Consider the following 21,511-nt stretch of genomic DNA (forward strand, 5'->3'; position numbering starts at 1 on the left):
TGGTTCTCAACCTTCCCAATGCCGCAACCCTTTAATACGGTTCCTGTGGGTTGCGACCCACAGGTTGAGAACCGCTGCTATAACTCGAGAGGATATCACCATTTTTTCAAGTAAGAAACTAAGATCCAGACATGGCCAAAATTTGGGTGCTGGGATAGGCTTTGTAGCCCCTTGCCCCCCAGATCCAGAGGTTGATGTCTGGGAAGGAGGAAAGTGGAGGGACACACAGAAGGTGAACATCCAGCTGGAGGTGTATTCACTGGTGACATACTTTCTGGGTTGGCAGAGCTAGGATTTGGACCAGCCAAGGTTTCTAGGGCAAAGTGAGTGTGGTCCTAGGAATGCCAACATAGTACACCAAAAGGTACAAGGATAGATTTTTTTTTTATTGTTGCAGTTTTTGGCCTGGGCCAGGCTTGAACCCGCCCCCTCCAGCATATGGGGCTGGCGCCCTACTCCTTGAGCCACAGGCGCTGCCCCAGGTACAAGGATAGATAGAAGAGTAGGGGTCCATTCAACCACTTTTCTACCTATTCCCTTCTATAGACCTTTACTGAACACCTACTGTGTACCCAGCATTGAGAGAAGAAACCACAGTCCCTGCCTACAGGGAGTTCGTAAGTTCATGGAAACACTCATAGTCTAGTGAAATCTATATGGTTGAGGACGCATCTGTGTGTTTGTGTATTCGTGTGTGTGTGTGCTTATGAACTTGGGTGCACTTGAGCAACTACATGTACATGTGCATGTGTGACTTTGTGCGAATGTCTCAGTCACATGGGTGCATGAGTGCATGCCTGTGGAGGTGCATGTGTAGGACCTGCAGGTCGGTGTGAGGATGGTGTGTGCACATGTGAGTTGGTGAGCAGATATACAGGAGAGAGTGTGTGTTTATGTATTTTGTCTGCACACCTGACCTCTTGGAACCCTTTATTTGATAATGCAAATGACACTGAGATGGACTCCACCTTGACTGTCCACATCCTCAGAGTCAGCCACCTGCACCTCTCCCCTCTGCCTAGGCCTTTGCCCAGAAATCTCCCACACTGGGGAAGGAAGGTGGGAAGGGGATGGACCCAAAGGTGAAGGGTAGGGAGGGCAGTGGGCAGTTTTGTTTATAATGGCTGGGGAGGGAGCAAGGCTCAAAAAGAGGCTAGAGTCGGAGGCAGAGAAAGATAAGAAAATGAACCGTGCAGCCGCTGCAGCCAGAGAAGAACAGGAGCAGCAACGGGGACGCCCTGGCCCGTGGGCCCACAGCATCCGGGACCGACGTGCAGCAGCGCCGGCCGGACACTGGGTACCAGGGCGGGGTGAGTGAGCGGCTGTAAAGGCCAGGGCGCCGAGAAGGGGCAGCGGGGGCGCGGGCGCAGGCGCGGCTCCCCGCACGCCCTCCCTTCCCCTCCGCTCCCCACCCGGAGGCGGCGGGGCGGGCGGGCGCGGTTCCGGGGGTGGGCGGGGTGGGCGGGGTGGGCGGGGAGGAGGCGGGGCCACAGAACTGGCTTCACTCAGCCCCTCCTGCTCTCAGCCAGAGCAAGCCGAGCCGTGGCCAGCTCCAGCGAGCGGGCGGGCGCTGGAGCGCTGCGCAGCTCAGCCCTATCGGTCCGCAGAGCGGACTGAGCTGGAAGCCCAGCGCTGCCGCGGGATGCGAGCGATGGGGGCAGGTGCCGCCGGCTGCACCATGGACCGGCCGCGCCTGCTGCTGTTGCTACTGCTGCTCCTGGAGGTGAGTGCTAGCCCGCTCCCTTTCCCGGGATCAGAGCCCCGAGGGGAGCCGCGCCGATACCCAGGAAATAGAACGGAGCACTGGGGTCCCAGATGCTGGGATAGGTGTCAGGAAAGGAGCTCTGATGCCGGGATCCGCTGAGGAGCGTCTAGGGTTCTCGAAACACAGAGGTGACTCTGAGCCCTACGGTGGAGATACAGACAAGACCCACGCATGGATGTCGGTCTTCGAGTACCGGGACACTCTATGGGGGAGTTGGAAGGGGGTCTCTTGGAAGGAGACTTGGGACACTCGGATGCCTGGGTTCTTCGGAAGAGGACATTTGAATGCCGGGATCCCGAGGGGACTTTCCTCCTCAGCATCTTAGTCTCTGGAGAGTCGTGGGAGGGAACCATGGCAAGAGAAGGAGGGGGAATGGGACGAGGACTAAAGATGTGAAGGGTGAGCGAGGCTGGGGCGGGGACCTGGAGACGAGGGGGTGAACAATGGAGGAAGAGGTCGGAGGGGCTGGAGGCAGAGGGGACCCAGCGTGGACAATGGGGACCGGCCAGACAATGAGGGGGAGGGGCGTCGGAGGGAGAGGATGGGGAGCCAGAGGAGGCGATTGAAGAGGAGCAGAAGCGGACTAGGGAGGTCAGAAGAGGTACGACAGCCAGATAGTAGAGAGATGGAAGCTAAAGGAAAGCGGACGGAGAGGGGGTGAGGACACTAAAGTGGCCAGGGACCCACCGGCCCGCTGAGGGACTGTGGAACAAGAAGAGCGAGCAGAGGCACGGACGTTTCGCGCGCCTGTCCCCTCACTCTTTCTCGTGGCCTCGCCCAGTCCAGGAATTGAGGTTAGGGATTCTGGGCTGGGAAGGGAGCGTCCACTTCGCCGGGGCGAACCCGCTCCCAGGGTTCTCCTACTGCCGGTAGACTTCCCTGAAGCGCATGTCCTCACGGTTTGGCAGCAGCGGATCCGGAGTGATGTTATCAGGCATTCCCCCAAACTCCCCTGTCCGCTGCCACCGGTGCAGAGCACCGGGACACACAAGGCGGAGACAGTCCGGACAGCGCGCAGCTCCCTGCCACTCAGGCTGGAGGCTCCCGCAGGGGGCGCTGGGGGGCGCGGGATGTGCCATCCGCAGCCGCTTGCGCGCCTCGGGTTGCGCGTCGCCCCTGATTAAGTTCTGCGTCCTGAGAGCCGCACCCACAGAGCTCTTTGGGTTCCAGTGCCTAGGAGGGTCGGGATCCGTGAGCATCCCTCTCGGCAATCTAACAAGACGGGGGCGCTGGAACGACTCGTACTCTGTCGCATAGTGTCATGAGGCATGGGCTCGGCAAAGGTCGGCGGGTCCTCCTCAAAAGCACCTAAGTCCTTTGCGTGGTTCTAACAAGATTTTTAGGAGATGTGACCTGGTGTGTGTGGCCACGAACTGAATGTCCTAGATGGTTTGTCAATGGAGGAGGCGTCCTCACTCTCCTACCATTTTCATCTCTGGTTTGAGCATTGCCCCCCAAATCTCCCTTTTACAGATACGGAAAATGAGGCTCTGAGAGTTTAAACGACTTGGCCAAGATCCCACAGCAAGTTGGGCCAGTCATAGCTAGACTCTCCTCACCTGACTCTCTGCGCCGCACTCCCTTGGTCTCTTAAGGAGGCAGCTGGGCGTGCCAGCTTGGATAAGAGCTGTGCTTCACGACAGGGGTGGGGTTGACACGGTGTCCAGAATCAGGAGGCTATGGAACATGGGAATGGAGTGCACAGAGACCCTGTCTGGTCTCTGGCCCCATCCATGAAGCTCAGCCCCGGTGCCCTGGAGCTGTCAGTACCTGTGGCTCATCCGGGTGAATGCGGGCATGTTTGCTGACTTGATGCCTCTGATTAGAGATGTTTCTGGGGTGGGTAGGAGGGACTGGGGTTGCCTGTAGTTGGGATCCTGGAGGGGCGAGGGCGTGGGCTCAGGATCTGGGCAGGAGAGTTTGTCCCTGAGTAGAGAAGAGGTGAAGAAGGCGGGGAGCTGGGGATGGAATGCCTGGAGTCTCTGGAACGTGGCCCCCGGAGCAGAGTCGGCGGTCTGCAGCTCCTGGGCTATCGCCTCCGCCTCCATGCCCGGCTGCGCTGTAGGAGCCGGCTCTGCGCACAGCCGCGGTCGGAGTTTCTTCCTGGGCCGCGAGGAGAGAGAGCGCTGAAACCAGAGCGCGTCCCGGCGGGTCGGCTGGCTGGCCACGCCGGTAATGGAGGCACTTTGTCATTCAGACGTCTGTAACCGGAGCCGCCTGGCTGGCTAATGCGCCTAAGAGGGACGAAGCGAGGGCAGCAAATGGGAGGCGCGAACGGCTGGGCAGTGGTGTATAGTGGGTGGGGAGGCGCTCCAAGAGAAAGGCCCCCACCCCACTGTACCATCCCAGTCTGGCTCAAGCAAGTAGCTTCTTCCCTGGGGGGGCCGAGTGGAGAAGAGGGAATGAGGAAACGTGTTGAGTGCCTACTATGTGCTTCACACTGCCTTAGATATTTTCTCCTAAGTTATTTAATCCTTATTAGGTCCTAGCAGGATAATTTAGAGCAATTAAACGGGAATCCATTTTACAATTAAAGAAGATGTACCTCCCAGATTTTCAGGCATGAGATGGTTCTCCTAGTTAGCAAGTGGTGGCACCTTTGTTGGAACCCAAGATGCTTGGCTTGAAGCTTACTCTTTCCTCTGTATGCCAGGCTCCTCCTTCCCCCACCATCTATGTCCCAGAAGGAGCCATGGCCCCAACTCCCACTGGCCTGGGAGATTGGATCCATGCCCCATACCTTTGGCACCACAGATTTAGAACTGAATCCCTTTCCCCCATGCACAGCCACCACCCCCCTCTCAAGTCTCCGTGAAGCATCTCTTAGGTAATTAGCTATTGTCTCCTACCCCCAACTCAACCTCTATCCAAAGAGGGTAGGGAGAATGTGCCAGTGCCTCCCTTGGGTTTGCATGAACCTCCAGATATTTGAAAACCTGTCCAACACTGTGGCGGTGGCCATGGCTCCATTCACCCAAGGAGCCCTTTGCTGAAGCTGTTGTGAATGATCAAAACCGATCATGGTGAAACACTCAACTATTTTTGTGTATTTCCTCTTTTCTCCAATAAAAAAATAAGATTCTTAAAAGTTAATCCATTCAAAGATATTTATACCTTAGTTCCTTGAATGACTTGAAATACCATAAACAAAGATGGCAAACCTTCTTGAAAATGGGATGAAATCATTCTATCATATTTAAATGAATAAATGTAATACATATGAATTACAGGCAATAAATGTAATACATACAAATTACAGACAAGTGTCTGTCATTTTGATAAATTGATCATTTTGGATTTGATTTTGGAACAACTAACCTGAACTCTAATCACCCCACTCTGCTTGGCTAAATGCTCCCCTCCCAATACCACCTGCCTGAGGCCAACACCTCATTCTCCCTAAGGCAAGACACTTCTTGAATAACTAACATTTATTGGATTTCTACTATACATCAGCCATAGTTTGCATAAATTAATTCATGTCATTCTCCCAGCAACCCCCCTGTGTGGTGGATATCATCAACCCAATGTTTTAGGTGGGAAAATTCAAGTCTAGGGAGGTTAAGTAATTTACTCAAGGCCAGGCACGGTGGCTCATGCCTGTAATCCCAGCCCTTGGGAGGCTGAGGTGGGTGGATTGCCTGTGCTCACAGGTCAAGACCAGCCTGAGCCAGAGCAAGACCCCATCTCTAAAAATTGCAGGGCGTTGTGATGGGTACCTATAGTCCCAGCTACTCGGGAGACTGAGGCAAAAGGATCGCTTGAGCCCAAGAGTTTGAGGTTGCTGTGAGCTATGACACCATGGCACTATGCCAAGTATAACAAAGTGAGACTCTGTCTCAAAAAAAGAAAAGTAATTTACTCAAAGTACCATGCTATTTATGAAATAGCAGAGCTAGGATTTTATGACAGAAGGAATATAAAACAAGCACAAGAAACACATGATTACTAATTATCTGGCCCCAAACTCCAAGTGCAAGTCTTGAGAGAAGAGACAGGACTTTGACGGAGGAGCTTGCACAAAGCTGCCCACAATTACCATAGACAGATGCCTCCCCTGTCCAGAATCCAGATCTCTGCTGACCTCACCTAACTAGCACACAGCAAGGAGCCACCAAAACAGCAAGATGGGCCTTGGAGAAGAGAAAAGGGGGGTTCTAAAGTGTATAAACACCTTATCCACTCATTCAATGCTTACAACAATCCTAGGAGGCAGGTACTGTCATGATTACTGAATGATAAGGAAACCGAGGCTCAGAGAAATTCAAAGCCTGTCCCAGGTCCCTGAGCCCTCAAATAAGGAGCCAGGATTCAGAGTGATGGAGGAGGGAGGGAGGCACTGTGGCTTACATGTTTCGCTCAGAGAGTTGCTCCCTCCTGATCTAGATCCTACTTACCTTTCCACCAAGGCTAGTTACTCAGTCTCTGAAGAGTCAGTTAGACTGTAAATTTAATAGAGTGATGGGAAAGAGGCTGCTTCAGAACACATTCTGGTAGCAGCAAGAAGTGATAACTGATACCTTGACAGGAAGGGAGGAAGCAGGAAAACTATAAAAAAGCTGACAAAGGAACTCCAAAAGACAAAATACGGTAGTTTGAGATAAAGAACACAAGAGCTTTACTGCATTGCAGCCCCGAGTAATCATTGGTATAAACACTGTGTCCCTGAGTCATGGGGAAACCATGAAGGTATGTTCCAGAGACAGAAGGGTGCAGCAACAGTGGTGAAAATGAACATGAGCTGATTACAGGAGCAAGTCCTTGACTCTGGATGCTCAGCTATCCAAAAAGGGTTGTTCTCCTGGAGTTCTAGTTAATTGTGGTCATATAGTATTTTCGTGTTAACTTCCACACATGTATACATTGTGTCCTATTACGTACCTGATACTATGTCAGGCACTGGGCCAATCTAGCTATTCCAGCTTTAAGGGAATCTATAAAGTATCAGGCCAGACAGGAACAAGAATTTGAGAGTAGGGAGGATGTGTAACCTGGGAGGAGAGGGAGCAATAGGACCACTTCCATGAAGTAGAAACATGTAAGCAGAGCCCTAAAGGATGGAAAGAAATCAGAACAGACCTTTCTGGAATCTCACCTCCTGGGGAAAAGCTTGCATCTGGCCCCCTTTACCCTGCCACCCCCCAGACTCCTGGTCTGCAGATGTTCCCAGCACTGTATGCTGCTGTCACCTGGGAGATGGTGGCAACACTCAAGGTTCCCCCTCCTCTGCTGCCTATGTCCTACTTGCCAGTCTCCTGGGAACCACAGGCTGCCTCTTGGATTGGTCCAACCTGTCTGTCCCTCTGCCTCCTGTTTTTCCCCCCACCAAACTCTGGTAAGACTCCAGGATATTTTAAAAGAGAGAGAAAGGAGTGTCTTGGCCATAATCTGGCCAATGTGGAAACAGAGAAATGCCCCCCGAAAACCTTGTAAAGCTCCCCCTTGGTCCTATGACCCAAGAGCACATACTTCTCAACATCAAATGGGGGCTGCATGGTCTGGAGGTAGTGAAGCAGGCTTTGGAGTTTTATTAGACATTAAGATTGTTTTTTAAGGAACAGAAATATAAAGCACCCTCCACCAGCCCCTCCCTCATGGGAATCTGGTGTTAAATTGTTCCATCCATGAGCAAAGATGCTTCAGTGGCAGGAATCTGACTCCCCTTTCCCCTGGTTCCAGAGCCATTCCCAGTGGCCACATGGTGTGGGGTGTGTGTGTGTGTGTGTGTGTGCTGTGGCCGGTAATCAAACCCTGATGGGGCAGGGCTGCTAGGTGGTGAGAGCAGCCGCTGTCTCATCACTGATAACAAGCATCCCTTTCTCCCTGTCTCAGAGCCAGATTCTTGTCAATTGGCTGGTCCCTTGCCCTGGCCCTGAGCAGTTACCACTTCTGTGTAGGGAGATGAAGACCCAGAGCAGGAAGGCAGGACAGGCCAGACTCCCAGTGCAGAGTCAGGATTCTAGCCCAAGACCCTAGGCCTCCACTTTGTGCCCCTGGGCACGGACACCGCCCATGTGTTATTTAATATGTGGAAATAAGGACCTGGAGTAAGGCTCAGCTGGCCTCTGTTAGAAAAGACCCTCCTCTGAGTAGATGCAGCCCTGCAGGTGTGAAGCTTAGCGAATGGCGTTTGGGCTAGATTTCAGCCCTACTTACCCTCTAGTCTGGAAGCCCTGTGCAAGCTGCAACCTGTCCAACCATTCAGGATGTCTCTGCCAGCAGGCCCTCTGCTGGGCCTCAGGCCGCCTTTCCCAGTCCTGTAACCTCAGGATTCTCGGAGTTACTGTAATCCCAAGGTGAACTTTGTTGAAGGTCAGCAGCTGAGGCTCTGGCCTCACGCCCCCTGCAGGGGCACACTGCCTCAACGCCTCTCCCTGCCACCTTTGATATGCCTAATGCCTCCCTGGTGAGCTCATCCCAGCCCAGGTGGTTCCAATAGAAGGCATTAAGAGGGGGTTTGATCTCCCGGAAGCCCCCCCCCATTTCCCTTGCCAGTCTGACCTTCTGATCTCCCTCACCCAGGTGTCCTTTGGAGGTGCCAAAGAGGCATGCCCCTCGGGCCTATACACCCACAGCGGAGAGTGCTGCAAAGCCTGCAACCTGGGTGAGGGTGTGGCCCAGCCTTGTGGAGCCAACCAGACCGTGTGTGAGCCCTGCCTGGACAGTAAGTATAGGGTGGCAGGCAGGGTAAGGGGAAAGGATTGGGAAGGAGGAGAGAGGCACTGGGGAGAAGCATGCCCAGTAGAGGCCTTATAAGCACTCTGCCTCCTAGCAGGGTCCCCAGCCCACTACTGTATGATCGCCAGAAGTGGGTGAGTCTGACCCAGTATAGGAAGCAGACAGGAGAAGCTGAGAATGGAGAAGAGAAGTGTGCAAAGGGAAGAGGGGGACTTGATGGGGGATTCCCAGGGGGTGCCCCCTTCCCAGGTCCCAAGCAGCAACGACTGGTAGAAGAGGATGGCCAGGCAGGGAGAAGTAGCTGATGCTAAGACCAGCTAAAAATATCTGCACTGCAAAATCAATGGCTGCCACTTACCCTTCTGTGTTTGGGGGAAGGGAAAAGAGGATCAAATCCTGGCTGCCCTGGAGACTGACCTTGGGGTATCCTGGGAGGGTGTGGCTGTCCCTCCCCCAAGGCCAGCTCTTTTCCAGCTTCAAACAGGAAGCAGAGCTTCCCAAGGCAGCAAGGATGGGGGCTGGAGTACTATCGGGATGTCTTTACTGTGGGGTGACATACTTACTGGGGGGTGATATGGGGTGAGGGAGGGGAGAGGGGACCTGTGGCCATTTCTTCCTGAGATCTCTTTCAAGAGGAGAGAGAACCTCAGGGCTGGTGTATGAAAGGGATAGGGGTTCTGGGCCCCTTGGGCCCAGTCTTGTCCAGGGTCTGAATTCTGTACTTTGAGTCAGGAGTCTCAGTCTCTGCTAACACCTCCAGGCTCCAGTCCTCAGTTGCCGCCTTCAGGCCATGGGTTCAATGCCTTTTCCTGACCACTGCCATGACTGGCACTGATCCTGCCTTCTACCTGGCATTCAGTGTCCTCCTGAAGGTCTGGTGTGAACCACAGTCATTACGTTTTATTCCTCCTTGGAATAAGGATGTAGAGCTGGGAACTCTGAACCCACCTATTGACCTAGGCTCTCCTCCCCCACTCTACCATCCTTCATGCTGCCCTAACTCCTTGGTTTTCCCCAGAGGCATCCCATCTCTGTGCTTATAGATCCTGTAACCCCATTCCCAGCGGAGGGATGCCCAGGCTGGGTGGGAAGGGCGGACTTCCTGCAATGTCTTTACCACTTTGCTTTCTGGATACCTGCCCTGGTCTTGGCCTAACAGGGTTTCCATCCCAGGGCAGAGTTGGCTAAACCATCTGTTATCCTGGAACCTCCAATGTTTGCCTGCCTCATTTCTAGACTCCAGCCAAGGCTCTCCTCCTTGGGCCTAAATCTCCCGAGAAGGGACCTCACTCCCTTTCAGTCAAAGGATCTTCAGGAGGAGGTGTGGGCTGGAGAAGCCCAGGAGAAGGAAGTTCTGGAGAACTCTGGGGACTGGGAGGGGAGGCTCAGAGGAGGCTTTGAGAATCTTCTTTTCCACTTCCTCCCCTCTCTTCCCCTCCTTTCCTTCTCTCCCCCTCCCCCACCTCCAGCTGCGTTAACTGGCTGACTTTACAAGCCCACTTTATGGGCTGGAGACCCCAGCGGACTTTCCCTCTATCCTCAAAATGTTTCCACAAGGAAACCTATTAAGCTCCTGCCTTTATGCTCTGCCAAAAAACGACCACATTTTTCACACCACCTAAAACCCTCTCCCAGGAGTTTTCTGCTAATTTTCTTTGTTTTCCCAAGAGTAGGGCTCTCCCTTTCCCCTCCAGTGTGACTAGACCCAACCCCCTGCAACATGCCAGCCAAATAGGACCCTCCTGTTCATATAGATGGGACATCCTGCCTCTTCTGTTTATGTTTGGAAGTCCTGTCTGCTGAGATATCCCTACCACCACCAAAGCTCACTGCTCACCACCATGGGGCCCAAACTTTATAGGATTCCTGCTATGTGCCAAGTGCTTTACGGCTATCTTGCCTCTATTCCTCACCACAACTCTGTGAGTGGAGATATTATTCTCTATTTTATAAAGAAACAAACAGCTCAGAGAGGTTAAGTAGAATACCCAGAGTCACACAGCTAGTCAGTGATTTGAAAAAAAATTTTGAATTCAGATCTGCCTGCTCCTTAGGAAGAGAAACACAAGGCCCCTCTCTGGGAACTGACTGAAAAGTTTCTCTCCGGGTCCCCCTCCTTCTGTCTTATCTTCTGTCTCCAGCCCATATTTCTGTGCCTCTCACTTCTCTCTGGCTTTTCCCTCCTTGCCTCCCCACCGCATCTCCCATCATGACCTTCTGCTCCAGCTTGTCTCCTGATGCTCTAGATAATGTAGAGACCCCATAGCAGGGTTCCATTTCCCTCCGATGGAACTCCGAACAATCCCTCCTTCCTTGGTTCTCAGGCTCCTAAATACATGTTCTTCCTGCCCTTGCAGCAAGGATAAGTCCTCCCAGATCCACACTGGTACAGAGTCCCCCACCCTGGGCGGGAAGGGGTGAAGATCTGACTCTGCCCCTTCTCCTTCCCTGTACAAAGAGAAGGACCCTGGCGCCTCCCTTATTCTGGAGTGCACATCCATTACTTAAGAGCACATGAGTCAAGAGTGAGCTTGGACATCTCCCCTTTATGCCAGTTGAAAAGGCAGAGTCCTTCTTGCTTTCTAGCTTAAGTTGCTCCTGCCGTACCTGCACTCTCTTGCCTGCAGGCCTGTCCCCACCCTCAGGAGCCAAGCCCTTCAGTAGCATGGGGTAGCTCCATGGGTGGGAAATTCTACTGTCTAACCCTCCTCCCACCCATTCAGGCCGCACCTGAACCCCCACCTGTGCAGAGAGGAACAGAAAGCCGCTGAGGCTAGGGGAAGACCTGCCTGGCCTGGGCTGGGTTCACAGCCCAGCTCTGGCCTGCAGGGAGGGCTGGGTGGGAACCAGGCTCAGATTATTCCTTAATCTTGGTGGGAACAAAGGTGCAGGCCTGGGAACTCTACAATAGAATGTGCCAAGAAATTCAGCTCACTGGTTATCTGGTGAAGCCTCAGGGGTTAGTGCTTCCGCGGGTTGAAGGATGGGGGTCCTGGCCCCTTCACTCCTTTGCGTAGGCTGCCACCAGCTTTCATAGGCTGGGAGGTCAAGGTCCCTGGAAGAGGGTGGAAGTCAATGAAGGGGTGAGACTGAAGCAGGGGCGGCATTGGGGTTGGCAATGAGGGAGGCAGGGTCTCCTGCTCCTGCATCTGGAGTGCCCCTAGAGCAGGCGACTCAATTCAGTGTCTGCTGCTTCCCCGCCCATCCCTCTGACCCAGGCGTGACGTTCTCTGACGTGGTGAGCGCCACCGAGCCGTGCAAGCCGTGCACCGAGTGCGTGGGGCTGCAGAGCATGTCCGCACCATGCGTGGAGGCCGACGACGCCGTGTGCCGCTGCGCTTACGGCTACTACCAGGACGAGACGACGGGCCGCTGCGAGGCGTGCCGCGTGTGCGAGGCAGGCTCGGGCCTCGTGTTCTCGTGCCAGGACAGGCAGAACACCGTGTGCGAGGAGTGCCCCGACGGCACGTACTCCGACGAGGCCAACCACGTGGACCCGTGCCTGCCCTGCACCGTGTGCGAGGACACTGAGCGCCAGCTGCGCGAGTGCACGCGCTGGGCCGACGCAGAGTGCGAGGGTGAGCGCGGCGCGGGTGTGGGCGTGGGGTTGGAGTCGTGATAAAAGCCATCTCTAGGGGTCTACACGGCCGCCTTGCCAGCTGGGGCAGCTCTGTGACCTTGAGCCTGAGGGCACCTGAATCTCAGTCCCTTCCTGGTACCCTGAGGGAGGAGATAATTCCTGATCCTAACTCACCAAGGGACCCTTCACTATTTCCTTGTGGTTGGAAAGCTAGTGTTATCATTGTCCTAGGCTGAAGTTATCTGTGGGTGCCAGGTGGCCACCGTGGCCAGAGCACAGAGCAGGACTTACTTGATCCGGGAAACAGGCTTTCTAAACTGGAAAAGGGGCTTCCAGACCCTTAGGAGTTGAGGCTCTTTGGCTCTGAGGCCTGGTCTAGCTCCACTATCTGAGTAACATTAGAGTGGTACTTCTCTCTCCAGACCTCAGTTTCCTTACTGGTCATGTGGTTACCAGGGTTGTTGTGGATGGGTTAGGGAACACAGTGGGGCTGGCCCACTTCAACTTGTGGGATAGAGGGGAGGGGACAGCAGTTACTGTTACAGTATAGTGAAGGATAAGATTGGATGCAGGGAAGACTGAGGTCTTGGGACCGGCAGGCCTGGGGCCTGGAAGCCTGAGGCCAAGGCAGGGTAGGCATGTGGGCTTTCAGCTCCTGGACGGGTGGGAGCTGACAGCAAGGAAACAGGGCAGTTCCCCCAGATGGGAGAAGTAAGTACAATGGGAGGCAAGGAAGAACCATCTTGCTCTGTGATTGGCAATGTCCATCTCTGGGGAGATGGGTGGGCTTTTCCAGCTCAGGAAGAGCGTGTCAGTGCCTTTAGATCCTTCCATCATCCTGTGACTGTTCACCCACTGAGCCACTTCCTTTTCAGACCTAACCCTTAGGTTGCCTTTACTCTGAGCAGGCAACACAGCACCTCCTGCAGGCAGCTCCCAGTGTGACAAGAGTGAGACCCCTTTCCCCTCAGTCTGACAAGAACAGGGTTCCAGCACTTAGTTCTCTACTTAGCGGGAAGACAGCCCAACTTTGGAGATCCCCCATTCTGCCTCAGTCAGCCCCCAGTGAGATGGGGACTCTGACAACCCATGCCTGCCTTTTAAGTGATCTCTGGCTCAGGAAACTCAGGGTAGAGAGGCTTTTAGGCTAAGCTGAGGCCACATGTGTGTTTGAAGTTTCCTGCATTGTGGCAGGAGTAGAGGAAGAACGGGGTATAGGGCATAGTAGTTCTTGGGGTGATTGTCCTGGGCCAGCAGACAGGCAAATGGCATCAGGCGCCAGGTAGGACAGGGAGGGAGTTTCAGCAGCCAGGCAGGCAGGCGGCAGGCAGCACAGTTCCGTGGGCAGGCCCAGACCAGTCAGTGTGGGGACTTAGTCAGGGGCGTGGTTAGAGCAGAGAGAGGTGGTAGCTAGGGGAGAGGCAGACTCTGCCTTTTGGGACCTTCACAGAGTTCTCCCAGATGCTACTCTACTTCCCAGCCACCTGGAAAGAGGAAGGGTGTGTTTATCCCTGTCCCAGTTCCCCTTTCAGATCCAGCCTCTGAAGGGTTAAATGTCAGCTCCAGGACAGAAGGACCATTTCAGGAAATGCAATTTGATTCTTGGTTTGGTTGCCACCCTCCCTTCCAGTGGACCATATTTTCCTGCATATACATTTCAGGTGTCAACATGGTGACTCACCCACCCTCGGGACAGAAGCAGACCCCCCCCCCCTTTGCCCTGATGAAATTTGTGCTTAGGAGGGGTAACCTGGTCCTCCTTCCACCCCCAAGTCTGACAGCTTCCATTCCGGAAATAGCTGTCAGAACCTGCCAAGGGCTTAGAGGGTTGGAATGCTAGTGGACATGGCTACATCTGGATCTCATCCCCACCCCCGTCAGAAGGGACTGGAGAGATGAGAGAAGCACCTCGGACAGTCAGTCGGCACTGTATCCAGCCTGTCCCTTGCCACCCTCCCTACTCTTCCCCATAGTGCTCTCATCTCCGCAATGGGCTGATTCACCAGCACCCCCACCACACACATATCTTCAGCTTCTGGACTGGACGTCAGTCTGACCTGAGCTGTATCTTCAGCCTTTGGGTCCAGCTGCTCCCAGCTCACCTTAGTCCCTTCTCAGGACTAAGCCAGGGTAAAGGCAGGAGGGAGCAGCAGATGGCGGCCCCCTCACCTGCCAGCCAGATGGATTCCAAATTCACATCTGGGGGACTTACCCCTCAGAAGGTGCTGAAAATGGGGGTCTTTGAAGCATCTTTGTCTTGAGTCAAGGAGGCCCAAACCAGTGGGCTGCTTCAACTCCTACTTGGGTGGGCAGACTGGGGAGCAAGTTGCCCTCCCTTCACCCACTGGCATGTCCTGTCTGCTTTTCCTCCTTGCCCCAGGCGTGGGAATCGAGGATGGATGGGGTAGGCAACTCTGCCGGGACAAGTACCCCTGGCCATCCAGAGCCCACAGCCTCTAGCACTGCCCTGCTGTGTGGCAGAGTGGAAAGTCCCACCCACTGGTGCCAGGAAGTGCTGGGTGCCCTGCCAGGGAGGTTAGCAATGCCCAACTGGCATGAGACAACGTAGGTGGGTGGCAACTCAGAGTCTCCCACCCCCCAGGCAGCGGGTAATACCTGCCTTGTGGGCCCCTCTCCGCCAACACTCTGCTTCCTGCCCAAGGAGAGCTCAGGCTACCTGACACTGTCTTCTCTGGGTGGCAGGATTAGGCTGTGTGGGGGCGATCAGGGCAGGAAGCAGAGGCTGGCCAGTGTCCAGGGACTAGTGAAGGGAAATAGTCCAGCTGCCCCCCAACCCTACCCAAGCCTAAGACATTAGAGACAGAATGGGGGACTCTTGGGGAGGTGGTGTGAGGAAAGCTCCTCCCTGACCAGACCTGAGTAACCTCAGTCCTTCTTCAGGACAGGGCAACTGGGGTCATCTGGGACAACCTAGGGTCAGAGAGACATTTCCTCAGGTGGTTCTGGCTTGAGGCTTCCCCGTGGCTCAGTCTTCTTTGTGTGTTTGCCCCAATCCAGGGCTCTGGTACCCAGGGGGGTACAATAGAATTTTAGGACCACCGCCCAAGATGGAAGGGAGCTTAAAGACCATCTCTCTTAAAATCCCCATTCTATAGATGGGGAAACTGAGGTCCTGTGAAAAAAAAGGACTGGTCCTGAATCACACAGCATGTGAGAGACAGAGCTGAAGCAGACCCAGGTCTCTGGGCTTTCAGGCTCTATAGTATCATGATGTCATGCACACAACCCCAGCTCCCACCCCCATGCATAGCAGCCCAGGCACAGCAGCACCCAGAGCTGGGGACAAGGGTGCAGGAAGAAACATGGAGTCGGTCAGGATGTAAGGGGAATGGGCCCTCACTCCTTTGGCTCTTTCTCCCAGAGATCCCTGGCCGTTGGATTATACGCTCCACACCCCCAGAGGGCTCAGAAAGCACAGAACCCAGCACCCAGGAGCCTGACTTTCCTCTAGAACAAGACGTCATAGCCAGCACAGTGGCAGATGTGGTAACCACAGTGATGGGCAGCTCCCAGCCCGTGGTGACCCGAGGCACTGCTGACAACCTCATTCCTGTCTACTGTTCCATCCTGGCTGCTGTGGTTGTGGGCCTCGTGGCCTACATCGCCTTTAAGAGGTAAGAGGGGCATGATGGGGACAAAGAGTGAGGACATTTGCCCTCAAGGAGGGCTTTGTTGTGACCTGGACCTGAAAACACACATATCATTTAAACTCAACCCCAAACTAAGCTCATCTTCATGCACCATCCTCTGTGCTACTCCAGGGCAGGGCAGGGCAGCGGGAGGTGAGGGAAGAGGCCAGGCCAGGCCTGTCCTGTGCCGTCCTAGCTGGTCCCAGCCTTCCTCACTCCCTTGCTGTTCTCTGCCCTGACTCCCCTCACCCACAACTGCTTTGCCTTCAGCCCCCCAACCACGTTGACCCTTGGGTCACTGTGAGCGCATGTGTTTCTTCCCTTTCCCTCATCACACTCGGGATCCCTTATCCAGGAATCCAGGAACTCCTGGAAAGCATTTTACAGTTTTATTTCATTTTGTTTTTTTAACCACTAGACGGTATGGGAGCATTTTCAGCTTTAAATACGTTTTCCATTTTTCTTTCAAAAAAAAAATCATCAAAGTAATACATGCTTGTTTAGGAAAATGCAAACAAGATCAATAGCTTCAAAGCAAAAAGTAAAAGACACCTTTTATCTCCCCAAACCCTGCTCCTCTCCTCATGGGAATCTGTTTGGAATAGATCTTTCCCAATTATTTTCTGCCCATATTTTTAATAAAAGCATATATATAATTTTTATAATTATCTGTCAGCATGTAGTTTTTTTTAAGCATCGTGGGAGCGTGCTATGCATACTCCATAATTTACTTTTTGACTTAATTGCCCTCAGGAGAGCTTTCCTCAGGACATACAGATTATCTGATCATTTGTAACCACTCATTCAATAATATGGATGGGTTGTAATTTATTTAGCCTGTCCCCTATTGATGGACATTGGGGTTATTTTCAGTTTTTTGTTACTGCTTATAATCGCAGAGGGAATCCTATTATATATTGCTGCCCACAAGTGGGAGATTAGGAAAAGTGACATTCCCAGGCAGTCCTGTATTTATGCCTCTCTGTCCTCACGGAGCTTCAGTTTCAGATATGTAAAGAAAGATAACTTTGGGTACTGTGGTGGGGGTATAGTTGGGCACCTACCAGGACTGTCAGAGCTCAAATACCTCAGCCCATCAGCTGCGACAGCTCCTCACCCCAGAGACCCACCTGGCCTCTGTCTCCAGGTGGAACAGCTGCAAGCAGAACAAGCAAGGGGCCAACAGCCGGCCAGTGAACCAGACACCCCCGCCAGAGGGAGAAAAGCTCCACAGTGACAGTGGCATCTCTGTGGACAGCCAGAGTCTGCACGACCAGCAACCCCACACACAGACGGCCTCCAGCCAGGGTGAGCAATGGGGCAGGCGGGGTGGGGGGGGGGCTCATGCAAGGAGAACAAGAGTGATTAAGATTAGACCTTCCGAGGGGTTGGCTTAGCAGGGCCTCAGTGGAAGGATGGGAGAGATTGGCTGGGGGGAATGAGTAAGAGCCATCCTTTCCAGTGGGAGGACATGGGAAAGGGAGGCTTTTGTAAGTTGGAGCATCCAGACTCATCAAGCTAATTGCACCCCCTGGGGGCTAATTACTTTCCAAAGTAGCTGCAATTAGCCTCCTGCTCTGGACTTCTGGGGAACAAGTAGTTAAGCATGCACCCTAATTAGTGGCCCATAGCCCAGCTCTAGGATGCTTATTGCAGTTGTCTAGAACTAGGAAGTCCGGTCTCCTCTGCCGTGATTAGTTGCTGGGGGAAGAGGAGGGGGTTAGGTAGTGGGCACCAGGCTAGAGCCACAGTGAGAAAGACACAGTGAGTCAGCATCCCCCAGGTCCCTCCACTGCCTTATGCCCTGCCTAGGACTTCATCTTGGCCATCCCTCTGCCTCTGGGCCCCCAGGTAGGGAAGAGAGATGCCTTGGCCCTTCTTGGTCTTCCACCAGGCCCTTGTGTCCCTTGTAGGGGAAAAGGGATGCAGGGGTAGGACCTGATGCCCCTCTGGTTTCTTAGCAGCCCTCAAAGGTGATGGAGGCCTCTACAGCAGCTTGCCCCCAGCCAAGCGGGAAGAGGTAGAGAAGCTGCTCAATGGCTCAGCGGGGGACACCTGGCGGCACCTGGCCGGAGAGCTGGGCTACCAGCCCGAGCACATAGACTCCTTCACCCATGAGGCCTGCCCTGCCCGCGCCTTGCTCGCCAGCTGGGCTGCCCAGGACAGCGCCACACTCGATGCCCTCCTGGCCGCCCTACGCCGCATCCAGCGTGCTGACATTGTGGAGAGCCTGTGCAGTGAGTCCACGGCCACGTCCCCAGTGTGAGCCCACCTGGGGAGCCCCTGCCCTACCCCAACATTCCGATAACTGATGCTCCAACCAAGCCCCATGGAGCCTGTCCCCCCTGGGGTGGGCCAGCACATCAGAGCTGAGCTCCTCTCCTCTGGGCAGGGCCTCGGAGTCCAGGCTCCAAAACCACAGCCCTGTTGCCACACTCCAAGTGGTCCTTCACTTCTGGTCATACTCCCTGTCCAGCAAGAGAAGTCCCCCTGCTGCCTGCCCCACCCTGCCTTCCCCTTTACCATCCCAGGCCTCTGCCCTCATCCCCCCACACCAACCCACATAACAGGTGACGTAGCTGGGGGGCTGATACCAGGGATGGTGTTGGGGTCGGTGATAAGGCCCTGGAGACCCAAATGGAAGTACTGAGGAATCAGAGCCATAGACTCTACACTGTGAACTTGGGGAACGAGGGAGAATTCCAGTGGCCTGAACTCTCCCTCTGCTTGCCTCGCCCTACTCTCTGGCTTGACATGAAGAGGAGCAGAGGTCTGTCAGAGCTAGAAGGGCGTTTTGAACTCATTCCACCCCTCATTTTCCGTTCAGGACAGTGAGGCCCAGAGAGAGGCAGTGACTTGCCTAAAGTCACACAGCAGTGGGGGGCCCAAGTGTAGGCTAGCACCCTCCTCTCTAAATGAGAGGCCTCAGGTTTGCTTAAGGCAGGGGGACAAGGTGGGCTTCCGGAAAGTGTGGTGAAGTGGTCACTCTGCCTCCCACCATCTCCAGGTCCCTGTCCCCCCTCTGTAGAGATGAGATCCTTACCCAAGGCCTGGTCCTGGTCATCATGGTCAAGTCAGGTTTGGGTTTTGTGGAAAAGGGTGCTGCTTTCCTCTGTCCCTCAGGCATGTCAGTGTGGCATCTGTGGGGTGGCCTCAGTTGGCTGCCCTCTGGGCACAGGCCTGGAGCCAACACTGGCCCCTGGAATCAGCCCTAGGGATCAGGGACTAAAGACCCCTCACCATGCAACACACACGCACGTGTGCGCGTGCACACACAGGACCAGAAATCTTGCTTTTCCTTGTGAGTTCCTTCTCTTGGGCTGAGACCGGATCCTGCCTGGGGCAACTGCCAGAGAAGCATCGGAGGGAACTGAACTCTGCTTAGGCTATCTTCCCTCGCCCCTGGGTTTGGCGGGCCAAGGACGGCTGAGGCTTGAGCTGGCGTCTGTCTTCAAGGGCCTGCACGTGGAGGAATGCGAATGTGCCCCCATCCTCCCCTCCCCTGCAAGCATGGGTTTGGCTGGGCCCAGAAGGCTGAGATGAAGGAAAGTGAAAAGCGGGCCAGCGTGGGAACGCAGCAAGAAGGAACGGAGTTAGACTGTGGTCTGTAGGGGGTTCCTCCCAAGTTCAGAGGCCCCTGCAAAGGACTGTTTTTTTTCTTAGCTTGGCCAGAAAGGGGCCCCAAGGTCTCAGTGGCCTTTCTACGCCCTCCCTGGTCTGTTCTGTTTTGCCTGATGTTGGAATGAGTGTGGCTCCCTGTCTATTTAGCATGAACGAGCCCCAGGCAGGCTGTGCGATGACAGCCACCCTTTCCCTAACCCAGGGTGCTGCCAACCCTGTGAAAGGGAACAGGAGCATTGTATGTAGATGGCATTTCTTTGACCTCAATCTGTGAGGAGAGGAGGAAACTCACCTGCTGGCCCCTCACCTGTGTACCTGGGGAGTGGGACAGAGTCTGGGTGTATTTATTTTCCTCCCCAGCAGTTGGGGAGGGGGTTGGGGGGTTGCAAGTATGTTTTAGCATGTGTTTGGTTGGCCCCCCCTGCCTCCCCTTGGGCTGAGATGGGACACTTTTGGCCTCCCAGCTGGGAGCTGCAAGCTCCAGACCCCCTGTAACCCTCCCAATCACCTCCCCTTTGCATCCTGTGTAATCATTTCTTGGGCCCTCCTAAAACCTCCACATAAAACGTAAGTGATGAACATTAAATAGCAAAGAAAGAAAAATAGTGCAAAGACATTTTCTGGAAGTACCCGGGGTCTGAGTTGATCGGTGCAGGGTGTGTGGCAAGGACCTAGGTATGATTTCCAACTCAGTGAGTTTCTGTCCTATTTTTCCCTCCACCAAGTGGGAAAGTTTAAAGCGAAATTCAGAAAGTTCACATGCGTAGCTGTGGAGTTAAGTGGAGCAGGGAAGGAGTACGGGCTCTTTGCCCCAGGTCTTGGAGAGGGAAAGTGAAAATGACCCTGCAGGAAAATGGCCAGCTGTGAACTTGACCAGATGTCAAAAGTGAAACTGACCACAGGGGAGTCAGAAGCTTGCTAGGACAGCCAGGTCACAGCCTTGTAGCTTCCAGCCACCCACACTGCCTGGGAGACAATACACACACACACACACACACACACACACACACACAAAATCTGGATCCAGATGGCCTGGCGGGAGGCTGGCTGGCTGGCCGGCCTGGAGTTAGGCAGGCTCCTCCCTCGAGGCTCTTGTGGGTAGGTCCTAACCTGGGCTTCTGCCAGCCTGGCTTTGAGCCCTACCTAGCCCAGGCCTGGGAGCTCCCAGGTCTGCAGGGTTCCCAGGCACAAGATTTGCCCCTCTCCAAATCTGGCCAGGTAGGTGGTCAGAGCTTCTCAGCTCCTGCTGGTGGCTTGGCCAGATCCTCTGGTGGGACTGGTTTGTGGTCCCCGGAGAAGGCTGGAGGAGGCTGCTCTTCAGTGAGAACAGCAAACAAGCCTTCCTGACTTCAGGATCCAGGGAGAGAGGCCAGCTCAGTGCTTGCCAAGGGTTAGACATGGAGTAGAGGGAGGCTCTTTGTCTTCATCGCCCTCTTCACCCCTAAGGAAGATAACAAGTGTGGGTGAGAGATTCGTGTAGGAAAGAGAAATAATCCTGGTACTGGGAAAACTTCCAGTGTTATGGGGAAGATAATCTCTTTCTTGAGGAAGTCTCCCATGTGATAAAGGAGATAGTCCCAGACATGAGGATTCGTCTAATCTGAAGAGGGAGGCACAACTCCTTTCCTAAGGGACCCTTATTCTGATGGGGGAAATACACTCTTTGCCTTAAGAATGGCTCTCTACTCTTTGCCAGACTCTTGCCTAGTGGGGGTGAGTCAGATGCTGTCCTGTGGAAATAAGGGAGACACAAATCCCTGCCTTCAGTGATCTTACATTCTTGAGAGAGATACAACAGGCCCTATAGGGTGTGTATCACCTAACAGGGTCCCAGCCAAGACATACCCACACCAGGGGTCAGGGACGGATTGTCGGAGAAGGGATATGGAAGCCAAACACATCAGGATGAGCAGAGTCAACAAACCGGGGGAAGAGAGTGCTTCCGGCAGAGGAATCAGCACAGGTGCTGGAGAGGGAAAGAACACAGAGCAGCCAGGGCTGGGGAGACTCTGGGGAGTGAGTGGGCAGCAGGTCAGTAGGGCCCAGAGGAAGGTGCTTGTGAATGGACACGCTGAGGGGCCGGAACTACATTCTTGGAACTCTGGGGGTTGGGGGGGACTTAAGCAGAGGGTGCTATAGACAGACTTACGTTTTGGAAAGCATCTGCTCTGAGTGTGGGGGAGGGGGATAAGCAGGGAGGCGGTGGGAGTCAGCGGT

General features: G+C 54.2%; 1 protein-coding gene across 2 annotated transcripts; it reads left to right on the forward strand.

Annotated features, from left to right (window-relative positions):
• Positions 1 to 1,533: 1,533 nt before the first annotated feature.
• On the forward strand, positions 1,534 to 19,899 carry NGFR (nerve growth factor receptor). 2 transcript variants are annotated; one of them, XM_023511251.1, is made up of 6 exons: positions 1,534 to 1,723; positions 8,288 to 8,429; positions 11,662 to 12,021; positions 15,406 to 15,658; positions 16,821 to 16,981; positions 17,635 to 19,899. In XM_023511251.1, exons 1-6 carry the CDS (start codon positions 1,643 to 1,645, stop codon positions 17,937 to 17,939), a joined length of 1,302 nt encoding a protein of 433 aa, XP_023367019.1. In that variant the 5' UTR covers positions 1,534 to 1,642; the 3' UTR covers positions 17,940 to 19,899. The 2 variants fall into 2 exon arrangements, with proteins under 2 accessions (XP_023367019.1, XP_003786529.1); XM_003786481.3 differs by having other exon boundaries at positions 17,638 to 19,899.
• The last annotated feature ends 1,612 nt before the right edge of the window (positions 19,900 to 21,511 follow it).

Source organism: Otolemur garnettii, unplaced genomic scaffold, assembly GCF_000181295.1.
Source record: "Otolemur garnettii isolate 467f Iridium unplaced genomic scaffold, OtoGar3 scaffold00018, whole genome shotgun sequence".
In the NCBI taxonomy this organism is placed as follows: Eukaryota; Metazoa; Chordata; class Mammalia; order Primates; family Galagidae; genus Otolemur; species Otolemur garnettii.

What these genes read in the sequence shown, in the direction of transcription:
- NGFR (XM_023511251.1), top strand. Translation starts at nt 1,643, where the DNA reads ATGCGAGCGATGGGGGCAGGTGCCGCCGGCTGCACCATGGACCGGCCG. An exon ending in TGCTACTGCTGCTCCTGGAG is followed by an intron (nt 1,724 to 8,287) that starts GTGAGTGCTAGC and finishes TCCCTCACCCAG; the next exon opens with GTGTCCTTTGGAGGTGCCAA. An exon ending in GCCTACATCGCCTTTAAGAG is followed by an intron (nt 15,659 to 16,820) that starts GTAAGAGGGGCA and finishes CTCTGTCTCCAG; the next exon opens with GTGGAACAGCTGCAAGCAGA.